Below are 19,334 nucleotides of genomic sequence, written 5' to 3'. Positions count from 1 at the left end.
TCTCAATAAATTCTACTTGAATTAATTTTTCCCAATTGCTGCAGAAAAAAGCTACTACTATTAAAATTTGAATTAAACTTTTCTAGTTTCCCAAGGACCCAGGCACTAGAATACTTCCCAGTTTGCCAGTTGTCTGGGTTGTCTTTTCAAAATTTCAGCAAGTTTCAAAATAATCAAATATAAAAATTTATACTTTAGCAAGTATATTCTTTAAATAATGTATCCTTTATGAAAGGATAAATAGCTATGAAAGAAAAAGAGAAATCCAAGTCATTATTAATTTTTCTTTAGATACAAAGGACTTTATGAATTACTATGAGCTTGATGAATTTGTTCCTTGGAGAATATAATTGCTTTTTTTTTTTTTTGCCATCTTGCTAAAATTGATCACAGATGGTACAAAGACCTTTGATGGTACAAAGATCACTTGGAGAGCGGGCTGTCCTCAAAGTCCTCAAATGCCAAAATAATGAGACTTTACTATATAAAATTATTATAAGAAAGAAAATGTTTGGTCAGAAGTGACTATGTTCTTTGATAAAACGTGGGGTCTTAAATTTTATTTTTTTAAAATTATGTTGGAAAAACAAAAACTTCAATGGAAAAATAGCTAAAGAAAATGGATATTCTCAGAAGAGGAAATCAAAATGGCCATAGACATATGACAGCATGCTCAGTTTTACTAATAATCAAAAAAACACAAGTTCAAATGATCATCATTTTTACTTATCAGATTTTCAAAAATTAAAAAGATCAATAAAATATAATCCATGTTACCAATGATGTGGGGCAATAAGCACTCAATCACAATGTTGGAGGGAGTATATATTAGTATGTTTTTGGAGGCTGAGTTAGCAGTATCTATTCAGTTTTACTAAACTGTGGAAAATTCTGAGAGAGATGGGAATACCAGACCAGCTGACCTGCTTCTTGAGAAATCTGTATACAGGCCAGGAAGCAACAGTTAGAACTGGACATGGAACAACAGACTGGTTCCAAATAGGAAAAGGAGTCCGACAAGGCTGTATATTGTCACCTTGCTTATTTAACTTCTATGCAGAGTACATCATGAGAAACGCTGGACTGGAAGAAGCACAAGCTGGAATCAAGATTGCCAGGAGAAATATCAATAACCTCAGCTATGCAGATGACACCACCCTTATGGCAGAAAGTGAAGAGGAACTAAAAAGCCTCTTGATGAAAGTGAAAGAGGAGAGTGAAAAAGTTGGCTTAAAGCTCAACATTCAGAAAACAAAGATCATGGCATCCGGTCTCATCATTTCATGGAAAATAGATGGGGAAACAGTGGAGACAGTGTCAGATTTTATTTTTTTGGACTCCAAAATCACTGCAGCCATGAAACTAAAAGACGCTTACTCCTTGGAAGGAAAGCTATGATCAACCTAGATAGCATATTCAAAAGCAGACATTACTTTGCCAACTAAGGTCCATCTAGTCAAGGCTATGGTTTCTCCAGTAGTCATGTATGGATGTGAGAGTTGGACTGTGAAGAAGGCTGAGTGCTGAAGAATTGATGCTTTTGAACTGTGGTGTTGGAGAAGACTCTTGAGAGTCCCTTGGACTGCAAGGAGATCAACCAGTCCATTCTGAAGGAGATCAGCCCTGGGAGTTCTTTGCAAGGAATGATGCTAAAGCTGAAACTCCAGTACTTTGGCCACCTCATGCGAAGAGTTGACTCATTGGAAAAGACTCTGATGCTGGGAGAGATTGGGGGCAGGAGGAGAAGGGGACGACAGAGGATGAGATGGCTGGATGGCATCACTGACTCGATGGACGCGAGTCTGAGTGAACTCCGGGAGTTGGTGATGGACAGGGAAGCCTGGCGTGCTGCAATTCATGGGGTCGCAAAGAGTCAGACACAACTGAGCGACTGAACTGAACTGATTCAGTTTTAAACACATACATCCTTCGACCTGCAATTAAACATCTACAAGTCTGCCTTCCAGAAATATTGGTCTGTGCACAAAAAGAATATTTACTGCAGCATTGTTGGTAATAGAAAAATTAGGAATAGCTTGATTAAATGTCACCCTCAGGAGTATGGCTAATAAATACTGGTGTCTTAAAACAAACGTAGACCAGGAAGCTTTAAAAGAAGTATTATAGCTCCTCTGTTAGCATGGAAAGGTGGCCATGATCTACTCTGTAGTTAAAAACAATATGCAGTACATTAAAATAGCATTGATATATTTTTTACTGTTTTATCACACACAAACATTCAGCCTGTTTTTAATACAGCAGCCAAAGTTATCCTTTTCAAACGTAAGTCAGAACCTTGTTATCACTTTGCTAAAATCCCTTCTCAGGCTTTTCTCTCACTCAGATTCGGAGTCCTCACCATAATTTCCACTTCCCACGTGCTCTGGCCCTCTGTCTCTGCTCTGACTTTCTTCCTCCACCCTCCTCTCCCCAGCTCTGTTCATCCCGGCCTTCTCCTCAGTGCTTCGGGGTTTTAGTACTCGCTGTTTCCTTTACCTAGGATGCTTCCCCTAGAAGTCCTCACTGCTAGTGCCTCCCATCCTTCACATCTCTCCCCAAATTTCACTTTTCAATGACCACAGCCCCTGAGCATAGTCTGCATTTTGGCGGAGTACCTTCCTCCTCACCCCTCCCCTTTCCCAGGCATTTTCTTTTTTATTTATTTATTTTTATTTTATGGCTGTGCTGCACAGCATGACCAGGGATCAAACCTGCGCCCCCTGCATTGCAAGCGTGGAGTCTTAACCACCGGATCACCAGGGAAGTCCCGCCTCGGCATTTTCTATTCCACTTCCATGCTTACCTGCTCTTCACTCCCTCACCACCATTTGCTACAGGATATACTTTCTTCTCTATTGGTTTGTGGTCTGTCTCCCTCTTCTAGAACTCTAAACTTGGCGAGGGCTGAGATTTTTGCTCTTTCGTCTCATTACTGGATTCCAACACCTAGAATAGTTCCTGGCACACATTTGGTGCCCAATAAATATTTGTTGAATGAATAAATAAAATTTCATTTTTATATCTGCATAAAAACAGATGTAGAAAAATCCACAGCAAACTATTGACAGTGATTATTTCTGGGGAGTGAGGTTAGAAGCTGATTGGAAAATTTCCATCCTGTGTACATTTCTATATCATTTGACACATGTACCACTTCTAGGTAATTAAAAACTAAAAAAATATATATTTTAAAGGAAAAACATAATGGTCCCATCTCTCCTTCTAGGTGACTCAAAACACTCCTTGGGCTCTTTTCTAGAAACATAAATGGACAGTAGCTCACCAGGTTCCTTTGTCCATGGAATTCTCTAGGCAAGAATACTGCAGGTATTCCTGACCCAGGGATTAAACCCATGTCTCCTGCACTGCAGGCAGATTCTTTACCATCTGAGCTACCAAAGAAGTCCCAGAAATATAAAATAATTCCCCAAAAGAATTATCCTCCATTTGTCTTTATTGCATGTGGTATCAGAGTTCAAAATATACTAGTAAGCCTGGTCTTTATGAGGTTCTAACACCATTAATGCAGGACTTCTCTGGTGGCTCAGATGGTAAAGAATCTGCCTGCAATGCAGGAGATGTGGGTCTGTGGGTTTGATCCCTGGATCGGGAAGATCCCCTGGAGAACGGAATGGTTACCCCCTCCAGTATTCTTGCCTGGAGAATTCCACGGACAGAGGAGCCTGGTGGGTTACAGTCCGTGGGGTTGGGAAGAGTCAGACACAACTGCGTTAATCGACCAGGAATATAAGACAGACACACACACACACCATGGTTTGCCGTTGCCAGGAGTGTGCTGGGTAAAAAGCCTTTCCAAATAACTCAACTGACCCTTCTTTATACCCACTTCCTCCCTCCAGCAGGAGCAAAGCTTCACTGGTAGTTCCTTGGGCTGTGTTCCTTAACATTGTAAAATCGTCAATGCTGCTGTCAGACAGGGTGAACCTTGAGGGCTATAAAATTCATCCAGTGCTAGAGGGAGCTCTCGAGACAAGACACAGGGCCTCTCTTAGAAGCAAATCCAACCTAACTCGGTATGACAAGCATCTCAGGAACACATTCACACACACAACAGCCACACTAACCTTGTACTGTGTGTCTTCCACAAGTGGCCACAGTCATAAGGCCCCTGCTAAGCAACTCCCGATCCTCACCGTGAGGTCTTTATTCCCCAGAAGCATACCCATAGTAGTAGTAATAATATTCTCACTGGGAGTTGTTCCACAAGGCCCTTGACATTAGCTTTTTCTGAACTCTTAACTGGCCATAAAGTCTCCCTGGCAAGCTTGCAGCACTTGGGAGACGAGGGGTGTAATACAGCTCTGAGGCCAGAAGCAGGACAGACCTGCCTGTCCCTGACAGTTTCTGCAGCTCACCCTGGAAACTAGGGCAGCAACGGCCAATTCTCATCACCATTTTGGTATGAAAACTGGAACTCTTCGAATTTTAAGTGAGAACAAATCAACCAGCTAGGTTGTTTTTATCTTTTTTTTTTTTTGCAAGAGAGTCAGCTGGAGTGAGAGTTACGACTATTTGAGAACAGCCCCTGGTAGACAGTTACCACTTGATTTTACACATGATCTCCAGTATGTTTTGCCAAAGCAACAGAATAGGGCTGTGGAGCTATTGCTGACAACTTTTCTGAACAAGTGCCTCTGGGCTTAGCTTTGCTTCTTTTGAAACACTGATTTATTACTCCTTAGCTCAAGCTTCATTTCTCAGGCCTTGTTCCTCTAATGACACTTTAGAAAGGACATCACTTTACTCTGGAGGGGTCTGCTTGTTGAAATTCACCTTTCTTTGGGACCAGAGCACAGGGTTTGGAATAGGACCATCCATGTGACCTTGAGCAAGAATACTTACCCCTCTGAACTCCAGTTTGCTCTTCTGTAAAATGCAGATAATAATACTGCCTGGTCAGATGACTATAAGGATTGAATGAAGTAATGTACATAAAATGCTTAGTGTTATGCCTGTCACAGGTGAAGCCTCAAATCATTACCATTATTACTATAAAGTAAGACCCTACTTATCCCCTATCTAAGACTCCTTCGGTAGAGTCTCCCATAATTGCCCAGAACAATCTCTCACAACAAACACACCTCAAGACTGACTACCTTGGAACCTCCTGCCCAGATTCCTCTTGCCTGGAACTTCATCAGAAGCTTGGGCCATACCTCCGGGATCTCATAAGGCAGCTGAGGATCCCTAGCCTCTCCCCTCCACAAAATTATGGACAGGAGTTTGTTAACTGCCACCATGGGTCAAACCACAGGGAGATGATAGGGGAACTGTTGAGAGTGGAGTGTCAAGAAGGCTCAATGATGTCTTATATTTGCAGGCCTGCCCCAGCTAGGGGACCACAGCGCTTTGAAGACCACAGTCCCTCAGATCCTTAAAGGATAACCCTCTCTTCTCATCAGCCCTGCCTCTTCCATCCCATCCCTTGACTCAACCAACATTTACTTAGGGCCAGGCACTATTCCTCGTGGACGGGGGCTCCTGATCCAGTAGGAAAGGGCAATACCAAGCGTAGATTTCAAATGAGGGTGGGGATCCTGGGAGTTCTCTGGAAGGATCCTGGGGAGAAAGGATGGGCCAGACTTGCTTATGGCTACCCCTAGTGTTTTTGGAGCTCAAGAGAGTTCTATTAGTAAAAATGTCCCGGCTAGCAGGCCACTCACCACACTGGTTTCCTCCATGGTCCTGGCCCATTGCACAGGACTCTATCTGGCGTTCAGATGTTCGGGGAGACTTTTTAGCCACTTCAAGGTTCACGCCTGAGAGCTGGAGGTGCAGCTGCTCCCTGTGGGCAGCCTTCCGGAGCGTGCGGATGGCCTTCCGGAGCCGCTTCTCTCTTCGCTTTACGATGCAACTGAGATCACAAGACACTGCAGAAACCAGAGAGTGCAGTGGAGGGGAGTTCAGGCTGCCGTACGTGTCTGCTGGACTATGTCTAGACTGACTGCAGGGCCTACCAACACTCACAGCCCCCTGCAGACAGTGTGGGGAGAGACGTGGAGCTGGGCACCTAGCAGGCTGGGCAGTATTTGATTCAAACAGAAATTTGTTGGCCAAAATGGTAGCTTTGAGTTTTGATGAGGCAGATAAAATCATCAGGTTCCAAACCAATTCAGTGTAGTTTGGGGGTAAACAAACAACAATAACAAAAAAACAGGAGATACTTAAGTGAAAGTACAATTTCCCCCCACAAGAATGATGAAGAGCGAAAGGCAAAGAAACAGGAGAAAGCTGTAAGAAGCCTGGCACCAGAGACTATTTTCAAACCAACCTGTCACCTCCTTTTGGTTAGTTTCAAGCTCAAACTCAACAGTGATAAACATTTCCTTAGGGGCGCTCGGTTGGCCAGGGCCTCCTGGGACTTGCTTGCCAGAGCTGCATGTAAGGTTTGCGTAGCGGAAGCTCTCTTTTACTGAGCTGTGCTTCTCTGTATGGAGAAACAAAATTATCGGAAGCCAAATCCTGGCAAAGCACTCGGCTGAACATTCGCTCAAACTCTGTAAACATTTCATTAGAACAGCTCTCAGGGGACCAGATGATTAACTCCAGATGCCAAGACACTGCAAGCCCTCAGCCTGGAGCACGACGACATTCTAGTCTTGAAGAGCCAGTATTGCCTCCTATGTAACTTTACCATTTAGCTCTCGAAACTGATTTTCATGAACAGATGCTGGATGTTTCTGAATGCCCAGCTACACATGTGGAAGACGGGAACCAAAGGCACAAAGAAAATCAACAGATCCAAACAGTCATGACGGCACACAGGACGGGAGTGAAGGTGTTATGTAAGGCGGGGCCTTGCACATGCTCGTTTCTGACCCTCACTCCTCATTCCATGACTTCCAGTGAATCTTTTGACTAATGATTGTTCACCAGAACCAAAGACCAGGTCCACATACTATTCACACAATGAACTAATCTCCACTGAACTGATGAATTGTCTGCGTCATGTTCTTCTCTTAACATTATAAAGATGTTCAAATCAGCAGGGCATCAGGGTCAAAGGAAGGAGAAGGCAAATTAATTTTTCCCTAAAGATCCATCTTACCTCTCAAAAGGCTCACTTCAAATCTCAAACTGAACAGATGTTCATTTTGAACCTCTTTCACTTTCTATTTTCCCATATCTATTTTTAAATTTTTTTATTTTGAAGTAAGCTTAGATGTATAGGAAAGTTTCTGAGAGGGTCCTCAGAGTTCTCACATACTCTTCATCCAGTGTTCTCTGATGTTAACATCTTATATTTACATGTATCTTTATCAAAACTAAGAAATTAACATTAGTATAATACCACTAAATGAACTAAAGACTAAATCTATCTTTAAATAATGCTTTCACCCTCTGATTAAATGTATAAATGCTCACTATTGGGGAATTTGGAAAATTCAGCAAAAAAATTAAAATCACTCAACATCCTTCCACCTAGATTTAACCCACTAATAAGGACGTGGTGAGTTTTCTTTTTCTTCTACTTATGCTTTTTTTTTTCACAGTTTAGGTTGTATTAGATATACAAAATGTGACTCTTTTTTTCATCTTTATTACAACATTTTCTAATGCCATTAAATGTTCTTTGAAAACCCATAAATAATAGCTGCATAATAGTCCATCAAGAAAACCTATAATTAATAGCTGTGTAATATTCAATCAAATGTTGCTGTTTAGTTGATAAGTTGTGTCCAACTCTTTGCTACCCCGTGGGCTGTAGTGCCCAGCCTCCTCTGTCTGTGGAATTTCCCAGGCAAGGATATTGGCGTGGGTTGCCATTTCCTTCTCCAATTCCATCAAATGGAGGTGCCCAAATTAATCTTGGTTAGTTACTTAAAATAGGCAGCCAGATGTGACTACAGTGACTATGCTTTTATTTGTTTGTATGATTTATTTGAGGGTAGACTAGGGAAAGAACCCTCCCTAATACATGAATCCTGATTTTTCTTTTATTCTCTAAAATTATTCTATGAACTAATACTGGAAATGTGAGCTAGGGGAGAAAGAGGAATGTTGGATTCTGCTCTTTCCATAAAGCCAGGTCTACTTGGAAAGTATTTGTTCTGCTGAAGCCAATGGCATCACTGCCTCCAAAGACGAGATCCAGCAGAAAAGCTGGATATGATATTTTTGTTCACCAAAGATGATCCTTTCTGAGCCAAACCTTTTTTCATTTCTTTGGATTATATTTTAAGCAAACTCTAAGATCTATAAATTTTAACCCAATATGATCACAAGTTACTTGCATCTTAAGCCCATATTGATTGCTATTAACTCACAGATTTCCCCAGAGGTTCGCCCTCTGTACCCTGCAGAGGAAGTCCTAATGTGTAACCTCAGGGGCATATGGAGCTGCCAGGCAGGGGTCTTCTTCCTCTTGAGAAGAGAGTCCATAGAGAGTCTGAACGGTAGGATCCCATCTGAAGGGCTCTGCTCGCTACAGATCCCTTCCCCGGCATGCAGACACGCTACCTGCACCAGCCATCTGATTCCATACCTGGGAGGACTGGTCGCAGACCCTCAGGAAACAGCTCAGCCTTTTTCAAACTACATTTGCCTTCATTTAGCTTAAAGGTTACACTTGTCCTGATGGTGGCGACATCTTCAGAAAGAAACAAGTGAGAGAGGTTACCTTTGGAGGCAAAGGAATGAAAACCACAGCGGGTGACGGCAATTGTCCATTGCTGGAAGCATACCCTGAGCCCCTCTCTTACACTGAGAGCAAGGAAGACTGGGATCCGGGGGCACCCATGACCCTGGGATGAATGGCACCAGGAGTCCCCTAAGAGTTACACTTGGCCTTCATCTAAGATGAAGCCAGCACTCAAACATAACAAAGGAAGGGCCAAAAACAGCCTCAGCAGTGAGATAAAAATGAGGTCACCAGAATCCCCCAGTTCACATTTGGACAAGACAGTGGAGAAAAATGGACAAGCAGGTTCTCCTCAATAAGCCCGTCCGGGGAGGGCAGGGCCGAGGGAGCCACCAGTCCAGACAAAGCCAGCATCACTAAACACAGCCAGGACCCTCAGGGTCCGTGAGGGAGCAAGGGTCCTACTCTGAGGGCCTCACACAGAACATTCTGCTCTCCTTCCGCAGGCAGTCTTAACCTTGTGTTAGACTCTGGAGCCAATGACCAGGATTCACATTCCAGCCCTTCGATTTGTGATGAGAACTTGAGCAGGTTACTTAGTCTCCCTAAGCCTCAGTGTCCTCATCCATAAAACAGGCAGTCCCTACACTACTAAAGCTGTTATGAGAACTAAATGAGGTAATGCAAAACGAAACAAAAAAATGTTTAGCCTCCTGTCTGGTACATAGTAAGAACTGAATAACTGTTAACGATTTGCTTGCCCACCCTTAGGGTGGCCTTAATCTCTAAGTGAAACAGACCATAGTGTCCCCTCTGACTGGATGCAAACATCAGACAAGAGGAGCAGCGAAGGACAGTGCTCAAGACTCTGGATCCAGAGCGCCTGGTCAAAATCCTGGCTCCACTAATGTCACATCTGACTCACTTTGGATATGTTACTTCACCTCTCTGAACCTCAGTTTCTTCATCTGGTTAATAAAAATAACAATAAAATACCCCCAGAGGGCTATAGCGTGGATTATAATAAATCAGCTCATACATGTTTTAACTGCTCCATCAACTCATACAAGCTGTTATTATCATGCTTTGAGCCTCTATCTTTGCTTAAACACATAGTATGGACATCTAGAACCATTTCCTTATTTAGATATTCTCATGACATCATCACAAACCCATCTAAATCTAGAAGAACAAGGCCTCTGAAAAGCTTTAAAGGTTACTCTTTGTCTTTTGATAAACCAAAAAGGGTTTGGGCTTCTTTCTCTTGACAGGATCCTTGCTCCCCTGTCATGCTCATGTCTCCACCAATGCCTTGCACCCCAAGTACATGTTTCCTTGAGGGGGGCCTCTGAGGGGCTCTATGGAACCGGGAGCTGGGGAGACCCGAGTCTCCTGGTCCCAGAGCTACATGGCCCTCTGCCCAATATGATGACCCACCAGGGTTGCACAGAGCCTCCCAAGCGAGTGGACACTCAGTAAGTGTCTGCTAGGCGGTGAGTCAGATCGCAGGCGCCGAGGCTGCAGGCAAGAACATTCTGTATCATGCTCGTGGCATCAGAGATTAGGAGAAAAGAAAACAAAGCCAACGCCCAAGAACAGCACCCCACAGATGAAGCCCATTGAACACGGTGAGCCCGAGAGACAACACGCCGATTTGGTAATTACCCCCGAAAGTGGAGTCATTTGATTTTTGCTGTTTGTTCCCAAGAGGAGAGGAAGAGCCGCAGGTGACAGAATAGGCCTCTTGCAGTCCTGACAGACAGAAGGTGGATTGTCAGCATGTGGGTGAGATTACAGGCTCTCCTGCCGGAAGCTCGAGTCCCTTCCTCCCCCCACTCCACGTGAACCAGTAGAAAAACCCCCAAAACACAGGGTCTCAGAGCTCAGGCCTCCAGGGGTCAGGGAAGACCTGTGAGGGCTTCCAACACCTCAAGCCAGGAAGGCCTGGCCCCGGGCCTGGGACCCACTCACCTGGAGAGAGGTGAATGCCAGAGTGACATCTGAGGAAGCACCTGTCGCCTCCGCCACTCTTACCGCACTGCAGGGACACGTGGGGTGACAGGCTAGTGGGCAGGCCCCCCTTCACCTCTAGACAGGACAAAATGCAGACACTTACAGAAAGAGAAGGACACTTCCTGGTGAGACCAGGCCAGCTGACTCCCACACACCAAAGACCTGAGCAAAGAAGGCCGCGCTAACACCCGGCCCAAAACACAGACAGCCACTTATTCCCCACCACCCCCCGGGGAAAGGAGCTTCTGGTTTGCTATTCCTTTCATAGGGAAAAGCCAACAGAAGTGAGTTCCAACCTATGCTGAAGCACAGAAGGAAACACCAAAGAGCCTGCAAAGTATCTCCTGTTTTTGAACTATTTAAAGATGGGCTGCTGCAGCGGAGGGCAGGAGAGTTCAGTAGAGGACTGGCCGGCGCACGCCGGGTCCAGGGGGCATGGAGAGAACTGCTGGGCTGCACTGAGCCTGAGCCGCGGGGACTCTTACCCACACAGTCCTTTTTATTCCAGTGGAGCTTGTACCCAGAGTGGCAGTGGCATTCGTGGCTGCCCACAGTGTTCACACAGATCTGCTGACAGCCTCCGTTGTTGACGCTGCACTCGTTGGTGTCTGGGAAGTAAAACACTCTCCTGTCACAGGCGTCTGTCGCTGACCCGGCTGACAGTACCCCTCCATCAAGGAAGAAGCAGGAGGGGAGTCACGTGACTGAAACTCACTAAGGGAACGTGCACTTGGCACCAGCTGACCCACTCCCCATTCAGTGGATTTCCTCGCAGAAGCCTCAACAGGATGATCTCAAGTTCCATTCTTGACCAAACAGTTGCCCCAATGAGCGTATTGAGAAAGGGTCACACTCTACAGTCAGGGTCCAACTCAGCCACAGCACAGGCTCCCAGGTTAAAACTCCACTGTCTTCCTGACTTACATCCCAAGGGAGATAGAGAGACTGAGGATTCCCCACTTGATAATTCGTAAAGTTGAGGTATAGATAAGAAAAATGCCCACGTGCCACAACTAGAGAGTCTGTGTGTTACAACGAAGACCTGATGCAGCTAAATAAATACATAATAAAATTTTTTTAAATGAGGCAGTTATGCTGTCAAAATTTTGGCATTAAAAAAGAAAAATGATGCGCATTAATCCCCATCAACCTGAGACTAGGTCCAAGTTGGAAGGTGACTCCAACTAAAACGCAGATACATATTCACATTCAGGAAACATTTCCTTGAACTTTCTTGATGGACTGGAGAGTATGTCTTCAGCCATGACAGGTATGTGTTGAAGAGGAGAAAAGAAACAACACTATTTATGACAAATCACTACTATCCATTCTTCCTAAGGACACAGGACACAAGGATGGGGTAGGAAATACTTAGACCTGTGGTTCCCATATCCTCAGATCCCCAAAATCACCTTGGAAGTCTAGCCATTTAGAATAAGAATCAGAATCTGCATTCTCAAAGATTGCTAAATGCATCTGATGATTAGCGGGTGCAGAGTGACACCAAATCCGACTTGGGCTATAGTCTACTTGGCCGTAAGGTCATGAGACATCAGAAGATGTTGCTTCAAGGGCTCAGAGCAGAGAGATAGGGTCCGTGGTCCCACTTCCAGCTGAGAGACCTGCACAAAGACCAGCTCAAAGAGCTCGAACCAAGCCCCACAGCCAGCCCCTATGCACAGTAAGACTGTGGAATCAGTTGGTGCACCGCCAAGCCTCTCTGAGGACTGTGACTTCACTATCTGTTGGGAAGTTCCAGCAGACAGTGCATCAGCTCCTGAGAGACCCTCCATTCTCTGAGTACAACATCAATAAAGTCCATAAAGCATTCACTGCTAAAAGAGCTCAGCTCTTCTCTCTGCTCCATTTCACACTTGATGAATTAAAGGCATCAATGTGAGAAGATTTCCCACAGCAGATGCTTCCCTTGAACTGAGGGACTCTCTACTACTGTTAAATGACTGGTATGTCCAGTCCAGCTCCCATGCTAGAAAAACTGGCCCTGATCTCAGGAAACCTTAGGAGTAAGGCCCAGCCTCATCTGACTCTAGAGGGACTCTGCTCACCTCCACAGTGGGTAAAGCCATAGAGGGTGTACCCTTCGTTGCAAGCACATGTGAAGGTGCCCGGGTGGTTGACGCAGCTGTGGTCACAGGTCCTATCCAGAGAGCATTCATCCACATCTGTAATTGTCAAAGGGAGAGAGGAGCTGAAACTGACTCTGAGGCACAAGCGGAGAGAAAAACAAGCTCATAAGAACACTAGTTGCTGACCGATAACAAAAACAACGAAGAATTACCTATCAGCTCTCCCTGCTCACTTGTATTAAAGAAAGTGTTGAGCAACCCACAATAGGTATATACACAGCCAGGACCCTTATTGCCAAGTGCTATTGCAAACTAAAAAGCTCAGTGGGTCTCTCTCACCCATGCTTATTTGCAGGTGGGTCTCTCTCACCCATGCTTATTTGCAGGGCTGAGCAATTTAAGATACTGAAATGAAGTCAAGTGAAATAACATACCTAAAAGTGAAAGAGAAGTGAAAGTCACTCAGTCGTGTCCAGCTGTTTGTGATCGCATGGACTGTAGCCCACTAGGTTCCTCTGTCCGTGGAATTCACCAGGCAAGAATATTGGAGTGGGTTGCCATACCCTCTTCCAGGGGATCTTCCCCACCCAGGGATCAAACCCTGGTCCCCCTCACTGCAGGCAGATTCTTTACCATCTGAGCCATCAGGGAAGCCCTAACATACCTAAAAATGATTATAAACTATTAAGGTGCTGCCTGTGTGCCAAAGCCTTTGACTGTGTGGATCACAATAAACTGTGGAAAATTCTGAAAGAGATGGGAATACCAGACCACCTGACCTGCCTCTTGAGAAGCCTATATGCAGGTCAGGAAGCAACAGTTAGAACTGGACATGGAACAACAGACTGGTTCCAAATAGGAAAAGGAGTCCGACAAGGCTGTATATTGTCACCCTGCTTATTTAACTTCTATGCAGAGTACATCATGAGAAACGCTGGACTGGAAGAAGCACAAGCTGGAATCAAGATTGCCAAGGGAAATATCAATAACCTCAGCTATGCAGATGACACCACCCTTATGGCAAAAAGTGAAGAGGAACTATAAAGCCTCTTGATGAAAGTGAAAGAGGAAAGTGAAAAAGCTGGCTTAAAGCTCAACATTCAGAAAACTAAGATCATGGCATCTGGTCACGTCACTTCATGGGAAATAGATGGGGAAACTGTGGAAACAGTGTCAGACTTTATATTTGGGGCTCCAAAATCACTGCAGATGGTGATTGCAGCCATGAAATTAAAAGATGCTTACTCTTTGGAAGGAAAGTTACAACCAACCTAGATAGCATATTCAAAAGCAGAGACAGTACTTTGCCAACAAAGGTCCTTCTAGTCAAGGCTATGGTTTTTCCTGTGGTCATGTATGGATGTGAGAGTTGGACTATAAAGAAAGCTGAGCACCAAAGAATTGATGCTTTTGAACTGTGGTGTTGGAGAAGACTCTTGAGAGTCCCTTGGACTGCAAAGAGATCCAACCAGTCCATTCTAAAGGAGATCAGTCCTGGGTGTTCACTGGAAGGACTGATGCTGAAGCTGAAAGCCCAATACTTTGGCTACCTCATGTGAAGAGTTGACTCATTGGAAAAGACTGATGCTGGGAGGAATTGGGGGCAGGAGGAGAAGGGGACGACAGAGGATGAGATGGCTGGATGGCATCACCAACTCGATTTACATGAGTTTGAGTAAACTCTGGGAGTTGGTGATAGACAGGGAGGCCTGGCATGCTGCGATTAATGGGGTCACAAAGAGTCGGACACGACTGAGCAACTGAACTGAACTGAACTGAACTGTGCGTTATTACTATTCTATTACTAATTGGTAAAAGAGCCGTAGTAATGTTATAAGCTATCTTCAGTTAAAAAGAGAAAACACTTGAGCTGGAGATTTCTCTTTTGGGTCTAACCAGAATTTGTCTTCTGGCCCCAGGAGACCAGCTGATCCTGAGCTTTAATGCCCTCTGCACTAAAAGAAAAAAAAATGTATTAACATTAACATCCTCAGTAATTTTCTATTGCAGACCCTGAAATGTGGTGCTTAAGTACCAAACTAGATCCTTTTGGCCAATCTTTTGGCTTTGTTCCTCCCTCCTGTTTCAGTCCCAGGAGACCCCTCCCTTCCTGGTTCAGCATGGAAGCCTCCTTGGCTTCAGTAGAGGTCATGGAAACTAGCCTCAGGAGGCTGCATTCGTCGATCTAATCATCTCTTCCTCCCTGGTCTGTTCTCACATCTTTCCTGTACACTGGAATTTCAGTGTTTCACTTCCTCAACTCTTGGGAAGATTTTAACAGTTATGACTTGTGTCCCCAGATGGACAGACCAGGACCAGGGCAGGACTCAGTGCAAGCCAACTAGACCATTGCTAGATCCCTTTGACAACACCAACTGTGCCATGAGAAACTTCGTTAATAAAAAACAAACATTTGGAAGGAACTGGAGGAATGAAAAACATGAAATAAAAAAGAACAAAATCTTAAAAAACCTCTTCATCCACTTTTTCCCAGAAGTCCTGGAAATTTCTTCAGTAAGTTTGTTCTGTGCAAATATTTGTTCTACCAAGACTGATCAGTGAAAAATGAGAAAAAGTCTATTTGCTCTGTAGCAATTGATGTCATTTTATGAATTCTGTTATTAATACCAGCCAGTTGCTGAGAATGTGGGCTTGTTCGGTAGCTAACTTTGGCTGCTCACAAAGGGCTCTTGCTTTGCCAAAAATAATGAGATCACTTTTCTAATTCCTTTTTAATGTGTTTACACAGCTTAAATAGTATTTCTTGCTCTATACATTATGAAACATCATGTGGAACAGTAAATTTTCTTTCCAAGTCAAACAGAAGAAAATCACGCAGTAGTTATCTAAAATGAACTCGCTGACTTTAAAGGGGGCTATATGTGAAGAGTCTGACAAATTATGTATCAAGAAGGAAAAAACCAAGAGAGAAACTTAAGATTTTAAGACCATAAGATTTTTTTTTAAATGTTGTATCTTTATTATCTGAAGTGAAATCAGATTTTTTTTTTCTGATTTTGTGGGACTTCTAACAAAATAAATTAAGCTGTTCTTATTCTCAGAAATGAAACAGTAATAAATGCCAGCACATCTTTCCTGTGGGTTTCTTTCTGCATGTCAATAGGGCATACAAGGTGCTCATCTAGAAATATAAATGATGCCCCCTCAACCCAAAACAGCTTATCGCTGTCCAAAACAATTATCAAGATCAATAACAGCTACCCAGAGAAGTTCCCTTAAAACATCCCTTATGTGGGAAGAATGTGTCTGAGAAGGGGTTTTGACATCCTGCCCAAGGACTGCCCAGCCTCTCCTCCACTCAGTCCCCTCTCTCCCTCATCCCCTACCCTTGCCCCAAACACCAAAGGCTGGTCATTCAAACAAGGCCTATAAGAAAGGGACCAATTAGTTGACCCCAACTTTTTGCTGAGAAAAGATATGTTAATTAAATCAACATCTTTTTGTACCAAATTTTGTTAGCAAATCTATAACACTCAAGGAAGTTTTAGAAAAGGGAACATATTCATCATCTCAACCCTAACACAACCCTGCTTGCATTCTGTGACCCATTTCTAGCAGCAAGATCTGGCTGTAATCACACCACACAGGTTCTTTGAGGTGTTCTCTAATCATCAACTGAATTTCCAAAATATACCTGTGAGCTAACTCATGTTTTTATTTTACCTAACAGATGAAAAAAGTGAAGCACAGGCTGGAGGTTGGATTAACGACTCCGTTGAGAAGCCCAGAGAGCCGGTCTCGGCCCAAGTGAGGTTTCGTCTTCTCCAATCCAACCAGTGGGCGCTGCAGGGCACAGCTATGTTTCAGCACATACCTTGGCAAGACTTCTCATCTGTTAATAATTTAAATCCCTTTTTGCAGCTGCAGTCAAAACTGCCCACGGTGTTTCTGCAGAAATGATCACACCCTCCATTGCGCGTCTGGCACTCATCAATATCTGTAACAGGCAAGCATCGGCAAATCAGACAGCAGTACTTGCCTTGTTAGCCACAAATCCCTGAAGTGCTATTGTGCGTGCTTCATTATTCTCTGAAACAGAAAGAGACCCATAAAGGCATTTAAGGATGTTTACTGATGTTTTCCATCTTACACAACTTCTCTTGCCTGGCTTAACCCGTTTTGAAAGACAAGTGCCTCATACCCTGGAGAATTCAGACTTACGCTGCCCTTCTCTTAACCGGCATTAAGGAAACAAACTAAGGGAAAATAGGGATGCCCTATTACTTTCTCATGCCTGCACTGGTCTCTCAAGATGAGATGGCTTCCTCTTCTATACTTCCCATTCCAGTTTAATGATTTAAACTATAAGGAACGAGAATATTTGTTTTGGCAAATTACATAATGATTAAATAGCCTCAATGCTTTTAAATGATTTCTGATACTTGATTAATCTTATCTCTTCTGTTCCATCTGGTAACTGTTTATCTACTTTTTTAAATCACATTAAAGAACGATGCCTTTGTACTCTTGCCCATGAAATACTAAGTAACTGGGGTCTCTATTCATTACTACATGTTAATGGTACATTCATTAAGCTCTCTGGATAACAATCTTGGCTGTTATTTATGATAGGATGATATTATCTCCTGGAAATGAATGTTTCCGTGAACGACTGCTTTTTTCTAATAAGGCCACTGCCTGAAATGGATCGTGCCTGTAGAAGCTGACCTTCTCTACAGTTACTGTAATTAAGTCAGTTCTAATTACGCTTCCTCAATTATAACCTTCTACTAGCCTAGGGAAGAAACGCTTTCTTTTGATCAATATGAATCATAAGCAAATCTGGAGTCGCTCAGGAGGCGTGGAGGGGGAGAACTGCCTTTACTCCCCCAGGTGAGCTGCATGGAGAGGCCCAGGCTACCTTTACAGGTCTTTCCATCCATCTGGAGCGTGAAGCCGACGGGACAACTGCAATGAACCCCTGTCGAAGTATCCTTGCAGGTGCGGTCACAGCCTCCATTGTTAACAGCACACGTTTCTGCCAGGGAGGTGAGAAAGAGGCAGTTAGCTTCGTAGAGAAGTGCTGACACAGCTGGGAGGAAAGGGACATCGTGCAGTGGTAATACTTGACAAAAATTCATGAACATCAGGGAGTATGTGGGGTACTCACAGCCTTACCCCAAGTCTCTGCCACCCACAGGTGAGATGGAGGAAGAGCAAGTGCAGCTCCTCCCCCTTCCCTATCTACATAAGTGACATCGGGACTTCCCCAGTGGTCCAGTGGCTAAGGCTCTGCGCTCCCAATGCAGGGGACCCAGGTTCAATCCCTGGTTGGGGAACTAGATCCCACATGCTGCAACCAAGAGCTCACATGCTGCAACTAAAGATCATACGTGCTGCAACTAAAAGACCTCACGTGCCACAGCTAAGATCCAGAGCAGCCAGATAAACAAGTGACATCTCCCCAAGAAACCTGACAGGATGACAGGGGGCACAGACGCCCTTGCCAGCCTGCTTTCCTCTCTACTGGCAGATGTGAAAACACAAAAAGTTCCTGGCAGGTGTGAAGTCACTAAAGAACCCAAATGTTCTTTAGTGAAGACACTAAAGAGGCTGAGTATGACAACCTCTCCTAGCAGGCTAGATGCGAATGCAGAACAGAGCCAAGGGGGATGTTCCTTCCTTTAACCTGAACCTTCTCTGTTCACTGTGTGTTATGGGCAAAGTGAGAAAGGGGAAATATCACCCATCCCAACCCTTCCCTTCCTGCAGACCAATGACTTCCTCGGCAACTGCCCAGTAACTCAGATTAGAAGTTTACCTTTCCTTGAAAGGAGAAAGACCTGTTATGGCTGTGCAAAAACTTAGCTGCAGTTACTAAATCATATCTGTAGAGATGAGTAACAATCAGGTAACAACTTTTTAGCTCTGCATTAATTCCAAGTATTACACAAATGCTATTCAACATTCATCCAACTGTTAGCATTTAGCTACCAGAAACTGATTTTACCCCCAAAACTACCTCTTTGTGAAGTCTTGGGGGACAAACTTAGTTCTGATTAAATATGACAGATAGAACAAATATGTTTATCTCTGTTTCCTCTCCAAACCTCACTAAAATGAGAGTAAATAAAAATTTAAGTATAAATCCTTAAGTACAAATAAAATAGAAAATAATAGATGAAAGATGTCAAATCTTCTGGAAGTGGCATGTCAATGGAGGAACGGTAACTAGCAGTTAAACCCTTGCAGTCTGCAGAGAGATGCCAACAAGTGGTCAGCTCATGTGAGCCACAGAATCCCAGAGGGGCTCGGGAATTGGAAGCACTAAAGTTACTCGAGAGGCAGAGGTGAGGATGGAGTTAAAATATGAAGACTGATTTGAGAGTCCATATAACAAATAAGCCCCCAGATACCCATCTTAATTCCATAGCCCATAGCTCATCCCTATTCAGGCTAAAGCAAGTTAATATAATCTCTGAAAAAGCCAGATCAGAGAAACTCTGGACTCACTGGCACCAAAAACAGCAGAGGAAGGAAGGGGAGATGCTGTCAGGGGAAAGTCTATACTGTGAGAAGAGCGATCTCTCACTTTCACCCTCTGTCTCCCTATTTCCTGGGACGCTGGTAGCCAAGCCTAAACAACCCCAGCAGGAGACGGAGGATTCCTT

General features: G+C 44.0%; 1 protein-coding gene and 1 non-coding gene across 3 annotated transcripts in view; one reads left to right on the top strand and one right to left on the bottom strand.

The window, feature by feature from the left end:
• SCUBE2 (signal peptide, CUB domain and EGF like domain containing 2) overlaps nt 1-19,334 on the bottom strand; it is a 69,963-nt gene that overhangs the window by 24,370 nt on the left and 26,259 nt on the right. For both annotated transcript variants that reach the window (XM_052652443.1, XM_052652444.1), the window contains exons 8-16: nt 17,585-17,701; nt 16,538-16,660; nt 12,682-12,798; nt 11,101-11,223; nt 10,574-10,690; nt 10,268-10,354; nt 8,507-8,611; nt 6,293-6,448; nt 5,685-5,891 (exon numbers count right to left, since the gene is read on the bottom strand). In XM_052652443.1, coding sequence (XP_052508403.1) covers nt 5,685-5,891; nt 6,293-6,448; nt 8,507-8,611; nt 10,268-10,354; nt 10,574-10,690; nt 11,101-11,223; nt 12,682-12,798; nt 16,538-16,660; nt 17,585-17,701 — 1,152 coding nt within the window. The remainder of the gene's footprint in view (nt 1-5,684; nt 5,892-6,292; nt 6,449-8,506; nt 8,612-10,267; nt 10,355-10,573; nt 10,691-11,100; nt 11,224-12,681; nt 12,799-16,537; nt 16,661-17,584; nt 17,702-19,334) is intronic.
• TRNAG-CCC (transfer RNA glycine (anticodon CCC)) lies at nt 17,930-18,002 on the top strand. Its single transcript has one exon. It is a non-coding gene; the product is annotated as a tRNA-Gly (tRNA).

This window comes from Budorcas taxicolor, chromosome 15, assembly GCF_023091745.1.
Source record: "Budorcas taxicolor isolate Tak-1 chromosome 15, Takin1.1, whole genome shotgun sequence".
Taxonomy (NCBI): domain Eukaryota; kingdom Metazoa; phylum Chordata; class Mammalia; order Artiodactyla; family Bovidae; genus Budorcas; species Budorcas taxicolor.
Note: the sequence above shows the minus strand (reverse complement) of the source record. Positions and strands in the feature narration are given on the sequence as shown.